This window comes from Phyllobates terribilis, unplaced genomic scaffold (assembly GCF_046119375.1).
Source record: "Phyllobates terribilis strain yellow unplaced genomic scaffold, ASM4611937v1 Scaffold_7__3_contigs__length_470593459, whole genome shotgun sequence".
Lineage (NCBI taxonomy): Eukaryota > Metazoa > Chordata > Amphibia > Anura > Dendrobatidae > Phyllobates > Phyllobates terribilis.
Window position 1 is genome coordinate 329,054,538 of NW_027362767.1, and position 16,736 is coordinate 329,071,273.

Sequence of the window (16,736 nt, forward strand, 5' to 3'; positions counted from 1 at the left end):
AATAGAGGCCTATATATCTACATGGTGATGGATCACAATATTTTATACATTTGTACCCTATGATTTGCTGAACACGGAAAAGTGTTTTGATAGTAGGAAGAAGCTACACAGGGTTTTTAATCTGCAACCATGGAAACACACAGGCCGCCGTGAGAGCTTTAGACACCAAACAATAATCATCAGAATTACAAGCATTCTAAACTTTATTGAGAGCACAAAACATTACAATGTAGCAATTATATGTTCTCAATAAAACATTTAACACTTGTAATAGTGGTTCATTGTATTGTAGGTGTTAACAATGTAGCCAATTGACAAAACAAGTTTGTGCATTTCTGATTTGCAGCTACCAACACAAAGTATCCACACTTACATTTTTTTCCAAAAGGTAGTGTAAATGCCTAATTTATTTAGTGGAGTTCCTGAGGTCCCAATTTTGGAAATCCTATTATAGGGCTTGTTCAGGACTTAGATGCTGATGACTATCCTTAGGAAAGGTAATAAATATCACATGTGAATGTCACCCCCACTGATCAGCTGTCTGTGGTCTCATTGCAGCTGTAAGTAAACACAGTATAGAGTCAGATTAGCACAGCTCTGTACAATGTGTAGTTGCCTTTCTTGGGTACTGCAGCTCAGCTCCCATTCACTTCAATGAGTGCTGAGCTACAATATTCAAAAATAATAATGGAAGGGAATGGGTTAACTGCGCTGATTATAATATCCAAATTAAGGTTCTAGGAGACCAAAGATATTTCTGTGCGCTTTACTGTCAGCGCGTTTCGAAATCATCCAACTTCTTCATTAGGACAAATCACAAATATTAGTAATATCTTCGGACTCCTGGAATCGTCATTTGGTTATCATCAGCAGTGCAGTTAAAGGGGTTGTCTGGTCTAAATTGATAAGTCTGCAGTCACACAGAGTGACTGCAGACTTTTGAATCCCCCCAGCACACGCACTGTGCACTGCAAGGATTCACCGATTTCTGAGCCAGGACTGGAGGGTATGTTTGAGGTATACATACTCCGGGGCAGAAGCCATCTAGTGGGCACGGCCTCGCTCCATACAAGTGTATAGAGCGAGGCTGCGCTCACTAGACATCTGCGCCAATTGACGACTGTACCCACTAGACGTCCGTACACTGAGTATGGAGCGAGACCATGCCCACTAGACAGCTTTTGCCTGGCAGTATACAGATCACATACATCACGACCATTCCCTGCTCAGAAACCGGTGAATCTATGCAGCGCACAGTGCCTGCGGTGGGGGGATTCAAAAGTCTGCAGTCACACAGAGTGACTGCAGGCTTTTCATTTTGAACCAGACAACCCTTTTAACCCATTCCTTTCCATTATTGTTTTTATCAGTTTTTACCCATGGGTTTTGCAGCAGCTGACATTCTGAGCTACTTCATTCATTGCATATCCCACAACCTGATCAAGTGAGCACCTCCTTGCACTTTGTTATCCTCCATCACCGGATAAAAAACTATTGTGCTTTTATTGTTTTTCCAGCGTCCCTCATATATGCAAAAATGGACACTTTGCAGACCTGGAGCTGTGGTGTCCCATCTGTGTACACTGCTTAGGTCTGACCACTGCGGGACCAGAAAACAGCTGATCGGTGGGGATCCTAGCTGTCAACGTGGCAGATGGCAAGCTTTTATAGCGACCTCTTGTAAAGGTGGTACTACGAAGATGTGGATGATTTGCAGTGTGTGTGAGCACTGCTAAAGCTGTAGAGGCTGATTGAACTGTCATCTTGAGTGGGTTTAGCTTTGGATGAGGATGACCAGTACTCAAATTTAGGGGGAGCTATAGCTGTCAATAAGTGAGGGCTGTGCTACAAGCCAGCTCTATGGAGAGTAGAAAGAAGCTGTAGCCGAGGCCCAGTTACTTTGAGGCCTGAGATGTGGCCTAGGTAGTAAAGTTGTATGGTGCATAACACAAGATCTTGTATCTCATCTAAGTGTTGCAACCATTAAGTGTATTGTGCCTCCTAAAAGTAACATTAAGCTATAAGCTTTCCATGGCTCTTTATGTGAAGAGAAATGAAAAGTTGAACTGTCTGAATTACAATGGTTTGAGGTTATCTTCTTTAAAAAGAAAACCACTTTCAGATACATCCACACTACATGCCTGCCTGTCTTCAAGCTACATTTTCCATTTAGTAGTCTAGGAACTGTAATGGCTGTTATTACATGTTGTGGCTTCTGAAAACCAGAAAACATGACATAGTAATAGCTATGAAACGACTGAATAGAATTGATCATGTTGTACTGTTTGTATTGAGCAAGCCTATTAAATATGTGAGTTGTTTCAGAAGAGATATACTCTACCTTAGAATGCAAGGATATCACCAATAACATGATTTAGAATCTTAGAATGCACAATGTAGCAAATGTAAATTTTTTTTTTTTTTAAATAAGACCAAGAGAGATTCATGTATATCAGATATTGTATATTTTGTTCATTTAGAATAAGGACAAAGTGCATGATAACAGGCACATGGTGAAAAATGATAAAAGTAATCTTGAGTATATGAAATGCATATAAATTGGCTGTCCATCTTGTTTAAACGCATATGTCAGCCTGGTTGTTATTTGTAACGACTGGGGACGGCTTGCTTTTAGCTCCCTCTGTCCCACCTTTGGATGTATCAACAAACAGCAGTCTTGGAGTCCACAAGGCCATCAGTATTCTTTTGTATTCCTTGCGGAAATTTTGATTAAGAAGACCATAAATGACAGCATTGAGACAACTGTTAAAGTAAGCCATAAAATAACTCAACACAAACAGCCATTTTGGTATCTTCGGAGCCACTTGAAAAGGATTAATGGCTACGGCAAGGCCAATGAAGTTTAGGGGTCCCCAGCACACAGCAAAAAGTACAAACACAACAAACATAGTCAAAAAGTTTCGAAGATCTGTTGGTGTCAACTTCTGCTTGGAATCTTGTCTTACTCTGTGCTTGACTTGAATAACCAAGACCCATATCCGGAAGTAGCAAAATGTTACTATAGCCAAAGGGACAATAAAATGCACCGCAACTACTGTAATTGTGTATGAAGAGCTGACGGTCTGGGCAAAAGTGCAAGAGAAAATCCGTGGGTCATACTGTAGAGATCCAACAAAAAAGTTTGGCACAATTGCAATAACAGTCAATATCCAAGTAAGACACAGGTAAAAAAATGTGCTTTTCTGGCTGTAAAGCTTGTCGTATCGTAGGCTATGGCAGATGTAGCAATATCTGTTAATAGCTATGGCTGTAATGTTAAAAACAGAACCTATGACACTCAGTCCCATCAGAAAGCCACTGATTTGACAATGGATATTTCCCAGCGTCCATCCATTATGGAAAATTGCTATGAGAATAACTGGATATGGGTAAACTGCTACCACCAGATCTGCAACAGATAAACTGACGACAAAGATGTTACCTGAAAAAAAAATGTAAATAATTATAGGTAGATACAGGGAAAATTAGACAAATTTTAACTTTATTTTGTAATGTATAAGAATTAAGTAATTGGCATAAAACAATTCCCAGATGCATTATAGGTGAACCAACCTGTTACAGAGTGTTGATCTTCATCATGATCTATTATGTCCCCAAACACTATTAACCTGCAGATATAGGGTCAAAATTTGCAGGTTAATAGCAGCCCGGCCACCTTACTAAAAGTGTCACAACCAAGAGAAAAAATGTTTTATTTCTCACGGTAGTCACCGGCTTTCAGACATAGAGGGTTTTCTTTAGTCACCGCTCACAGCATTGCTCTACACAGATGCGCATCAGCCAGGTCTGTCAATCAAGGCATCAGGGTGAGTCTAGAGCCGCCGCTCACAATGCGGTGACTGAAGATACTTCGGCACACCTTTATGACTGAAAGCCGGCAACTCCCGAGAGGAATAAAGTTTATTTTCTCCCAGCAGCTGCAGTTTTAGTAAGGCGGCTGGATAGTATTGTAACATTATTAACCTACAAGTTAACCTTATGTATGCATGTTCATTGCTTTTGGGGACATGAAATGTTCCCTTTAACATCTAACTTTAGAATCTTTAGCCATCTGAACAGTGGAGGTAAAGTTATTAACCGCACAATATCAAATTGGGGAAGCAGCCTCTCCTCGGTGCTTATGTGCTATAAACATCCGCAGGGAACACAATTTAATAAAATATATATCTACCATATGTCTCATATCTTACCAGTGCTAGCATTCCACATTCATTACTAATGAAACTTATTTCTTCCTTAGACCATAAGAATGAAGGGTTTTTCATTATAGTGATCTATTACTTTACAATATGAACCTGCAAGCTGAAACAAGAACAATAACAGCAGTCAAAAACTGAGGTATGTTGAAATAAAATGCACTAATTTATTAAGAAGTGCCTGTCTCATAATATATTTAGTGCATCTTAGGTTGTCCGTGTTTCAAAAATTCAAATGTACGCAGGTGTAGATTTGTGCTATACCTCATGACAATATAGTGTGTAAAGCAGTGTTTCCCAAACCTCGTCCTCACGGCCCCCAACACATCAACTTTTCAGGATTTCCTTAGTATGTCACAGGTGAGAGAACCTATGACAGTTTCTGATACCTTGATAATAATGCCATCACCTGCACAATACTAAGGAAATCCTGAAAACATGAAGTGTTGCAGGGCGTGAAGAATGGAGTTTGGGAAACACTGGTGTAATGTGTCAAATCGACAATGGTTCTGGTTTGACTTGATCAAACCACTTTTTGACACTTTTCAAAAAAGTATCAGAAAGTGAAATTCTGCTCATTTTAGCTGAAATATTGCATTTACACAAATTTTTAAACTACTGGGCCACAATGCAAAATTCATGAAATGATTCCTTTAAGCATTTGTCTCCTCGTATAGGGACTATTTGGCCCTTCTTAGACTCCGGGGCCATGGTGTGTCTGCAATACCTGCCTTTCCTACATTTACATCACTGGAGAAGAGACCATAACTTCATGCATACCTGAGTTCTTACCAGAGACATACTGTGTATAGATCTACATCACATGTGTACAACAATTACATTTATGTCACAATCCACTAAAGAGCCAGACAGCGCACAGCGAGACGGATGGGAAGGGAAGCACTGCAACTAGGGAAAGATTAGAGGGGCACGCCTGAATCTTGCCCTGCACAACCCTGAGCTCCCTGATATCCCTAGATGGGTTCTTTCACCCTGTGAAGCGATCATGTTCCTAATCCCTGTCTAGCCCTAAGCACAGCCCAGGCTAGTGCGTGGGGCAACAGGAATGCTAGCCTTCTCTGTAGTTTAGACAAAAGCACATAAAGGGAGACAGACAAGGGTAAAGAAAACAGAAATCACTCTCAGTGCACCCATACTAAGGAATGATATATAACAGGAGAGGAAGGGAGAGGCAAACCAAAAAGGGAGATAAGGAGAAGAATAATGCCAAACTAACTTCCAAACAGCAATCTCCAGAAACGACTCCTAAATGGCTATTCTTTCTCTTTCTCTACTCATTATTGTCAAAAATGATAAAGCTGCTCCTATCCTTCTTAATTTAGTGACAAGGCAGACCTAAAATTTTGGCATGCTCTATATATACCTTCTTTCTAGAGATAGACAGAATTCAAAATATAGATTGCCATTTAGTTCAATATTTGTATAATCCTGATTGGGTCCAGGACAAATTATTTTATCTAAAATGTCAGATATGATTTGATTATCATTCTTCATTTTCAAATGAGACCTCAGGATTGACAATAGAATCCAAACTTATAGTTAATTGTAACAGCAAAAAGTGCGCACCTGAAGTCAAATCTCAGGAAGACATCAAAAGTATGTTTTACTGCCTAGAATTAATTCTGAAGAAGATGACTAAGAAAATGATAAAATATGTTGAACTGTTACAACTCAAATTTAAATCAGTAAGTCTTTGTTTCATGAGCATATATTTTATAATGCAGGTAATTACTATAGTTGAAAATTGAAGAAGTTTAAAGGGTAACTGTGCTTTCAAGTAACTGTGAAGAATAGGGTGTCATATGTATATGGAGAATGACTCCAATTCTGGCTATTATTTAACTTATAGGCTGTGTGCCCACGATGCGTTTTTTTTAGCGTTTCCACAGCGGCAATTCCGCCTCAGAAACTCTTAAAAAATGCATGGTAGAAGGCCTGCCATGTTCCCCAATGATAATCCGCATGTGCTGTGCACATGCTGCGGAAATTTCCGCTGCGGATTATCATTGCGGAGAAAAACTAAGCACTACCAATTATTTTGTGGAAGCGCTGCGTTTTCGCCGCCACTGACTTGCATTGGAACGCATGGATTCCGCATCACTGCATCTGTACATGCGGAATCCATGCGTTTCAATGTGCGGATGGTACCCGGGTCTGGAGGACAGGAGACCAGTTTTCCTCTCTACATGCTTTATCTGTAACTTGCAATCTACTGTTTGCTGGGAGGAGGAGATGAGCTGCAGTAATTTCTCCAATACACAGCACAGCACAGAGAGGGGAATGATTGCTCTTCACTTCACTTTTAGGTCACAGAGACGAGCTGCAGCAATATGGAGGATATTATACAGCAGAGCTGAGCTGTGTTGATCTAAACCAGGGGTCTCAAACACGTTGCCCGATGGCTGCATGTGGTCCCAGAGGCTCCGTTGTGCGGCCCTTTGGCCCCTGAAACAATCGTGTCTAGCGAGCAAGGGACCGCTGATATCAGGGCTTCTTTTCAACTAAATATACGTCCTCACCAAGGGAACAAAGTCAGGTGAGAAGAATTTTTTTGTGTGTGTGTAAAGAGCAGTAGAATGGGGGAGATTGTTACAAGAAGGAGACAAGGATGGGACATTACTAAAAGATGGGACCAGGATGGGGATATTACTATAAGATGGGACCTGGATGGGGACATTATCACAAACTTGGGGATATTATTACAAGCTGATGGACACTATTACAGGACAGGGGACATTATTACAAGATTGGGGATATTACTACAAGATGGGGACATTATTACAAGTTTGGGAAGATTATTACAGGATTGGACATACCATTACAGGATAGGGGCCAGAATTACTATATGGACTAATTGAAAAACGATATTACTGTATGGGGCCAATTGGGTGTCAAAAAAAGGAAAATATTTCAAAGAAAATGTAAAATAAAGAATGAAAAAATAATGGAATAATATCAGGCCATCAAAAATGCTGTTTTATGTAAAAATTGAAGTAAAAAGGGAAGACCTGTATCATAACCCATATGATCACACCATTAAAAATAATAAAAAACACGCCAAAAAAAGGAGATGATTATCAAAAAGCCATATAGAAAAATTAATGATATCACTGAAAACATCATCTTCTCCCGTAAAGAATGCAGTCCTTCAAATTCAAATTTTTTATATGTGCGGCCCCTTTACCCAGCTGAGTTTGAGACCCATTCTAAACCAACCTCCGATATGAGGTAAAACACTTGTTAGAGAGCTCTACACCATGTTTTTACATCTGCCTCTGTCTGCTCCCTTTCCTGCTGCTCACTCCTCAATCCTCCCCTGTCCATAGAGGATATTAGTTTGCGTCACATGAAACCTGCAGTCCTTTTCCTCTGAGTTAGACCACGTTCATACATTCAATATTTGGTCAGTATTTTACGTTAGTATTTGTAAGTCAAAATCATTAGTGGAACCATGAGAGGAAAAGTATAATAGAAACATGTCACCACTTATGCATATTTCACCAATTTTCCACCTACTCCAGGTTTTAGCTTACAAATACTTAAGTAAAATACTGACCAAATACTGAACGTGTGAATATGGCCTAAGGCAGAGTTGAGCTGCTTTTTCACATCCACTGGTGAGTTCAAGAGACAGTGTAGGGGGAAGAAGTGTCTGATAAGTGGAGAAAGAAAATGATCTCTCTGATAAGATACATTACAAAGTTTCTTATAATCGCCTGTACTATTGATTTATGCAAATTTGTTTGAAAGTACAGAACATTTTAACATCTCTTAAGAAAGAATAGAAAAGCTCCTGTATATGATTATACATTAAGCAGCAGAATTTTTGCACCACCGATTTTGATGTAAATCAGTGGCTTATTAGAAGAAAATTTTGCATGTGTTACATCTGGATTTTGAAATTTGGTTTGTATTTCTACTCTAAGAAATTGAAAGAGGTGAAAACAATAGTGAAAACCTGCAACATTACCCTAAAACAATGTGCATGCTTCACATGTGAAAAACTGCAACATGCTCATTTGTAAAATCTCATTTTCTCATACAATAAGTAGCCCCACAGCCCCAATACTCCTAGTTATATGGGATGACTTTATATTATGGAAAAACTCATTTAATTGAAACAGAGGTTGTCAGGATTTAAGAGGACCTCTCACCTCTTTTGACATGTCGGTTTTATTAAATACTTGTATCCTCGTGAATTAAAAATGTTGAATCCTCTTATCTTTTAAATCTGAATACTGCTGTTCCTCTGTTATTCTTTCTCAAAATGTACTAGTAAAGTAATAACAGGGTTTCACCTCGTCTGTAGGGTGCGTTCCTACAGATTCTGACATTATCAGAACTGAGTGGACAATGGTGGCCTGTATTAGAGACAACACCCATGTTGTCATTTTAACCCTCAACTGGTGAGGTGGGGTTTGCCACACCCCAGGGAATTTTTGTTCGGCTGCCATTCATTGAAAAATGCTTGTATGAGGATACGTGTCTCACTAGCTTCCATCCATTTGTGGGTGTCAAAAATTTGTTATACTCATGCGTAATCAATCGCAAATAAGAAAACGATTAAAATAAACGTGATCTTTGCATTGTCTGTAAAAATAAGAGATTTCTAAACACTGGGGTATAGGAAACCCCACATCACCAGTTGAGGGTTAAAATGTTCTTTCTCCTTGCAAAGTTTAGCCATGACAGCAACTGTACAAAGCTAGAAGCCTCCCCGGCAATAGACCTTTACAGAAAATGCTTCCCATGGCGTATGGCTACCTGACCTCCTTTAAATCTGATTTTATTGTCTCCACTTCTCGCTGAAACCTCTCATTGATGGCACATTTTAAGAAGTAAAAATAAATCATGTTGTACTTGGGATTTCCTTTAAACTTCATTGTTTCATTACAGCTTGCTTCTCTTTTTCTCTTCCCAATCAGTAAAGACATTTCACTTTGAATTTTCCACATGACCAGGTTCTACAGTACAACACCATGAAACTCAAGATGTATCTGATAGGACTGTTCAAGAGAAGAATCTCCATTACATTGCAACCTATTTATACCGGGTTGTCCAAAAGTAGGTGGACAGAAAGTGTAATAAGGTTATGAAGGGGGAGATTTATCAAACATGGTGTAAAGTGAAACTGGCTCAGTTGCCCTTAGCAACCAATCAGATTCCACTTTTCATTCCTCACAGACTCTTTGGAAAATGAAAGGTGGAATCTGATTGGTTGCTAAGGGCAACTGAGCCAGTTTCACAGATCTAGTTTTCACAGATAGATCTCCCCCAAATCTTTTTTCTTTTCAGATAATTCAGATAACACATAATGGCAAATAATTTAAATACAGATCAAAGAAAATGGATTTTAACAGAGTATTGAAAATTTCAAAATGCTGAAACCGTTAGAGCAAATTGGGTTGAAACATTTGGTACTCAAGCCCCAAAGAGACAAACCATTTACAGCATTCGTGACAAATTCAATGCCACTGGCTCAATCCTTAATGCTCCAAAAACTGGTCGACCCAAAACAGTCTGTACAGAAGATAATAAACAACTTGTTGCTGAAACATTTGTTCACAGTCCAAAAAAGTCCACAGAAGAGCCTCTTTGAAATTGGGAATTTCACGAGCTTCTATCATGCGAATCATGAAATCTATTGGGTGGAAAGCTTATCGTCCACGTCTAATTCATGGTTTATTGGAGGATGATCCAGACAGGCGGCTGCAATTTAGTGAGATTATGCTTGACGAATTTGAAGAAAATCCAGTAATTTTAGATAACATTATGTGGAGTGATGAAGCTTCTTTCAAATTTTCCGGCCATATTAACAGACATAATTGTATTTACTGGTATAATGAGAACATGCATTTAACATTAGAGCAACAACTAAATGAGTCTGGTGTCAATGTTTGGGGTGGTATTTCAAGTTTTGGTGTTTTAGGACCAATATTTTTTGATGGAACAGTCACAGGAGATAAGTATCTCGAAATTCTAATGAATCAATTTGTTCCCCAGTTACAGCAACAGCCTAATTCAAATTACCTTTATTTCCAAACAAGATGGGGCCCCTCCACATTATTCAAGAGTAGTCCGCTAGTATCTTGATGAAACATTTCCTAATAAATGGATTGGCCGAAGCGGCCCACTTTATTGGCTGGAATTTTCACCATACTTGACCCCAATGGATTTTTTCTTTTGGGGAGTACTCGAGGACAAAGTTTATAGTTGAAAACCAAAAAGGGTCAGTGATTTGAAAAATTACATAAGAGATGCATTTCAAGAAATTAATACTCAAAGAGACTTGTGCAAAAAAGTTTGTCGAAGCGTAAGAGGCGACTTCAAAGCTGTGCAAATTGTAATGGAAAACAGTTTGAGCACCTGTGTTGATAAAATTTAAGGGCTTTTGTATTATTGTTCAGAATAAAATTTAATTGTCAATGTTATGCTTGTGTTAGTAAATATAATTTTATATATAAATCAAAATAAATGTTATTATTTTCTGGCCACCTACTTTTGGACCACCCTGTATATATTATTAGGGCATATGGATAAAATAGATGGGAATTCAAGATGCCATCTAGTTGTCAGAAAGAGTTTGGCTTATGATGTTCTAATAGGGTATATAAGAGAGGGTGTCTAAATAATGCATCTGCTAATATCATGCTCCACCGTATGGGTTGGTTTTGACCTAAGATTAAAAACCAGTTCAGTCATTGTCATATAATAGCATTGGAACTTGACTAATTATAATTTTTACTTTTCTTTTTTTTCAATCTTTTTTTATTTTATATTATGCATTACTTTTTTTCTATTGCGAATTAAACTAAGAATTAATTCAGATATCATGTAGACTGCATTCCAAGAATTTAGAGAAATTCACTTCTGATGGATATCTATAGCATATCAGACTGCATGGGCATACGGTGGCATACATTACTTATAGGTTTTGAAAAGTGTACTATGTGGTATAGTGGTGCCTGAAAGTTTGTGAGCCCATCAGAATTTTCCATATTGTGCTATATGTAGATAAAGATAAGCAAATCATACAAATGAGTGAAAATTTTTTAGTCTTGTCAGTTTTTAAATGAGTAAAATGATGCACTATCATGCATGTGAGTGGCACAAGTATGTGAACCTTTGTTTTCAGTTTCTGCTATGACACCTTTGTGCAGCAATAATTGTATCTAAATGTTTACAGCAATTGATTAGTCCTGCACATCGGCTTGTAAGAATTTTAACACATTCCTCCTTACAAAACAGATTAAAATCTGTAATGTTGGTGGATTTTCTCCCATGAACAGATCATTTATTTGAATTGATTCTGTTTATCTACCTTTAGGACTTGTGTGAAAATCTGAATTTGTTCAGGTCAGAATTTATGAAGAAATACTATGCTATTCTATACCACTAAAAGTTTAGCAATAAACAGTACTGGTCGAAAGTTTGGACACACCTGTATATGCAATGGTTTCCTTATTCTTATTGGAATATGCACATTGTAAATTCAGAAGGAAAGCAGTAAAACCACAAATTAACACACATGGAAACAAGGAGTAAATAAACACACGTGAAATAAGCCAGAATATGTATGAAACTGTAGATTCATCAAAATAACCCCCTTTACTCTGATGACAGCTTTAAACCCCCTTAGCTTTCACCCAAGCAACTTCATCAAGTAGTCACCCGGAACAGCTTCCAATGAAAATGTATACCTCATTAAGAGGTCATTTATGAAACCATCAGTAGAGATGAGGGGACCTTTTGAAATTTGAATTTACTGGCTCCATCAAATTTTCCCAACAAATTTGATTTGTGGCAAATAAATTGGCATGAATCTCAATACTAGAGCACTTGCAATTGCTCAGAAAAAAACACATGGTGAAGAGGAAAGAGAACACTGCTGACCATAAGAGCTTACACTCTGTAGGAGAGAGAGGAATTTACACACTACTAAAGAGAGAGACGTACCCAGTGACTCTGGAGATGGAAAATGACTCTGCTGTACAAACTATGTTCCACTGGGAACCACTGATCTGTGATGGCCCAGTTACTGACCAGCAGTGTATAAGGTATGATAATGCGTAAGATGTCATAGCTGAAGTACATTATGGGGAAGCCCACCTGACCACGTTAAAAGATGTTAGCCCGCTTTTTGTTGCTTCAGCAATGTGGGCAATGGTGGTGGGTATGGGTTTTTTTTGTATTGCAAACCACAAATCAAATCTCAAAATGTTCGAATTCATGTGAAACCATGAATTTCAGAAAATTCAACTTGAATTTGATCCTCAGTGGATTAATCTTTAAGCACCTGCCTTAAGAAAGTGTGTGTGGTCATCAGGTGTATTTCGCTCAGGCAGTGTTGTTACACAATCCCATACAGTGCTGAGCCCTATTACACAACAGCTCTAAGCCAGAATATAACAATTTGTCAATAATTACTTTTATACATGGAGGTCACCCAATCCATTAATTGCTAGAACCTTGAAGCCATCCTCAACTGCAGTCATGAAAACCAACAATTGCTTATAAAACCAGCTCTCATGAGGACTTTTGCAGGAAATTAAGACCAAGAATTACCACTGCTGCAGAGGATAAGTTTATCAGAGTTACCAACAGAATTACCAACCTGAGATACTACTAATTGACAAGGTATGGAGGGGGAGGCGTGATGGGGTGGGGGTGCTTTGCTGGTGAAACTGTTGGTGATTTATTCCAAACCTAAGCCAGATTTACCTAACATGGCTACCACAGCATTCTGCAATAACATTGCATCCCATCTGGTTTTCACATAGTGGGAGCATCATTTGTGTTTCAATAGAATAATGACCCAAAACACCTCCAGGTTATGAAAGAGTTATGTGAACAAGAAGGAGGGGGATTGAATGCTGCGTCAGATAAAAAGGCTTCCACAATCACCCACCATCAACCCAATTATGATGTTTTGTGATGAGTAAACAGAGTAAAGAAAAGCAGCCAACAAGTGCTCAGCCACTTTGGGAACTCCTTCAAGACTGTTGAAAAAACATTCCAGGAGACTGCCTGATAAAGCTGCTTGAGAGAAAGGCAAGAGGGCATAAATCTGTCATCAGAGTAAAAGGGGGGTACTTTAAGGAATCAAAAGTTTAACACGTATTCTTGTTTGTTTTAGACATGTTTCTTTACTCCTTGTTCCATTATGGGTTCCTTCATGTGTTTGCTGCCTTCTGTCTGAATCATAAGAATAAGGAAAACCATTGAATGAACAGGAGTGTCCAAACTTTTTATTACTACTGTATACCAAAAGAGGTATGTTGCAAGAGATTTAATGTGGGGTGCAATATTTCATCTCTCTTTGAAAAGTAAATGGTAAAACTTCCATCCATCACCTCTTGCAGCAAATATCATATTGAAGACAATGAAAAAATAATCTTATTGGTGAACGTTTTGGAACTCTAAGGGGTATTTAGTGACTTTTCTAATATCCATCCCTTGACTGATACTTCGTACTAACCTTATCAGAGAAAAGTTTTACAATTTAGACTTTCCTGATGAAGTTGTGTTTGTATTACACAAGTAATAATTATAATTATATGATTTATGAAATCAACTGTCTGTTTGGCTAAGTTGTCATGAGAGTAAATAAATCGTCTTATTTTTATCCAGAAAAAAATGGCAGATTTTTCATCTGTATTGTCGTTTAAATGCAATCCAATATGTGATTTGCTTTTATACATCAGCAATGAATAAAATGTATAAGACAAAATAAATTTTCCTATGAAGCCATAAAAATCAGATGCTATGTGGTAGATCTATGTGGGATCCGATTTTTTTTTCTACACACATAGACTTGAATAGGCAAGTTTCATTTAATAAGAGAGAGAGTAGAACATGTTGGAATGCAAATATGTGGTCCTTGTAAAAAAAAATGGTCATCTCAGCAGCCCAATTGAATATCATTGATCGGACTGCTGTCAGTTTTTTTCACGGACATCACTAGAACCGAAAACAAGGTTGTTTGAATGTAGCCTTACCGTGATGATTTACATGTGACACAGTAAGTGGAGGTGATAACTCTTCTTGTAATCCTGCTTGTGAGGACATTACTTATTACTCCCTAAGTATGAGAAAGCTATTCTTCTTTCCCAAAGTGGTAATTTTTGCAATATATTTCAAAGATGTGTCTACTTGTCTAAGACCAGAATAGGGCTTAGGAGATCACAAATTCAAAGTGAAGGATATGATAAATCAACTGGAGATGTTGGACAATGCATCTGTTATTACATAACCAAAGAAAGTAGAGTCACAATATTATCATATCAATAAAGATTCATCTTTATTATACAGCATTAAAACAACACAAAATTCATATAGTAATGTGTAGATGTAGATGTCTTCTAGGGAGGATCCGAACAATTACCAGCTAAGACATGCAAATGGTTAAAGTAGTGAGAGTAGTAGATATGGTTCAAATATCACTTATGCTATTATATGAAAGATATATAGGATGCAACTGCAACAAAAAGGCTAATGCCCTACTTTATATATTACATAATGCAATGTGGTACAGGAGCCAAAGGCAAAATACCAGTGCATAATTACAGTATATTCAATAATCAACATGATTCTTACCCATAATATGTAAACTCGCTGTGCATCATTGAATGACCATTAACCCAACATGTGTTTTTCATGTTCGCTTTCTCAAGGGGTTAAATCATTACTACCCAGGAGACCATGATATTAACTAACTCTGATTACCAGATACATGACCACTGTGCAACTGTCGCATGTTCAGTGATAAACAACTTGAAATATAGTGGGCACCAAAATATATAAATATAAATAATGATGGGTGTAATTTTTGTCAAGCAAAAAGAGTATATGAAATTTACTAAGAGAAAAGCGTGCAAGACATATAATGCACACCATGAGCAGTAATAATGCGTGAAAAAATTTTTCTTTCAATAATCGTGGAATATCAGTGCCTCATGAATTTGTGTCCAGCTTGTGCTGTTCTTAATTGTTTTTAATTGTTTTTAAACTTGTTGGAGTGTTCTTTGCATACATGTAATAAAGTATATTTTTTTCACGCATTATTACTGCTCATGGTGTGCATTATATGTCTTGCAAGCTTTTCTCTTAGTAAATTGCATGTTCGGTGATGCCACACACGCGAACTTTCCCCACTTATGGGCGTCAAACCAAAGTGTGCATGCACCAAGAAACGATGCATCACTATGTTGTGGGCATGCACAGGTGGGACTATGAGTGGAAGACTCAGGCGGGTAACCGAGGGGATATGAACACTAGCGGTAAGAACTAAAACCGTAGATGCATCCCCTATATACTACTGTTCAAAAGTTTGGGATCACCCAGACAATTTTGTGTTTTCCATGAAAACTCATACTTTTATTTATCAAATGAGTTGCACTATGAATAGAAAATATAGTCCAAACATTGATAAGGTTAGAAATAATGATTTTTAATTGAAAGAATAACGTTCTCCTTCAAACTTTGCTTTCGTCAAAGAATGCTCCCTTTGCAGCAATTACAGCATTGCAGAACTTTGGCATTATAGCTGTTCATTTCCTGAGGTAATCTTGAGAAATTTCCCCCCATGCTTCCTGAAGCCCCCCCCACATTTTGGATTGGCTTGATGGGCACTTTTTGTGTACAATACCGTCAAGCTGCTCCCACAACAGTGACTGCACTGGCCCTCAATTACAGATAGAATACCAGCTGCCTGCTTCTTCCCTAAATAGTTCATGCATAATTTGGAGGTGTGCTTTAGGTCACTGTCCTGTTGTAGGATTAAATTGGCTCCAATCAAGTGCTGTACACAGGGTATGGCATGGCGTTGTAAAATGGAGTGATAGTCTTCCTTATTCAAAATCCCATTTACCTTGTACAAATCTCCCACTTTACCAGCACCAAAGCAACTCCAGACCATCACATTACCTCCACCATGCTTGACAGATGGCGTCAGGCACACTTCCAGCATCTTTTCAGTTGTTCTGCATCTCACAAATGGTCTTCTGTGTGATCCAAACACCTCAAACTTTGATTTGTCTGTCCATAAAACTTTTTTTCCAATCTTCCTCTGTCCAATGACTGTGTTCTTTTGCCCATATTAATCTTTTCCTTTTATTAACCAGTCTCAGATATGGCTTTTTCTTTGCCACTTTGCCCTGAAGGCCATCATCCCGGAGTCACCCCTTCACTGTAGACAATGACACTGGCGTTTTGCGTGTACTATTTAATGAAGCTGCCAGTTGAGGAGCTGTGAGGCGTCGATTTCTCAAACTAGAGATTCTAATGTACTTGTCTTGTTGCTCAGTTGTGCTGCGGGGCCTCCCACTTCTCTTTCTACTCTGGTTAGAGCCTGTTTGTGCTCTCCTCTGAAGGAAGTAGTACACACCGTTGTAGGAAATCTTCAGTTTCTTGGCAACTTCTCGCATGGAATAGCCTTCATTTCTAAAAACAAGGATAGACTGTCGATTTTCACATGAAAGTTCTCTTTTTCTGGTCATT

The 16,736-nt window shown here is 38.2% G+C and overlaps 1 protein-coding gene across 1 annotated transcript in view; it reads right to left on the reverse strand.

Moving 5' to 3' along the window:
* Positions 1 to 2,465: 2,465 nt before the first annotated feature.
* Positions 2,466 to 16,736, reverse strand: part of GPR50 (G protein-coupled receptor 50) — a 403,642-nt gene continuing 389,371 nt past the window's right edge. The window contains exon 2 of the mRNA XM_073637908.1: positions 2,466 to 3,442. Coding sequence (XP_073494009.1) covers positions 2,577 to 3,442 — 866 coding nt within the window. The 3' untranslated portion in view covers positions 2,466 to 2,576. The remainder of the gene's footprint in view (positions 3,443 to 16,736) is intronic.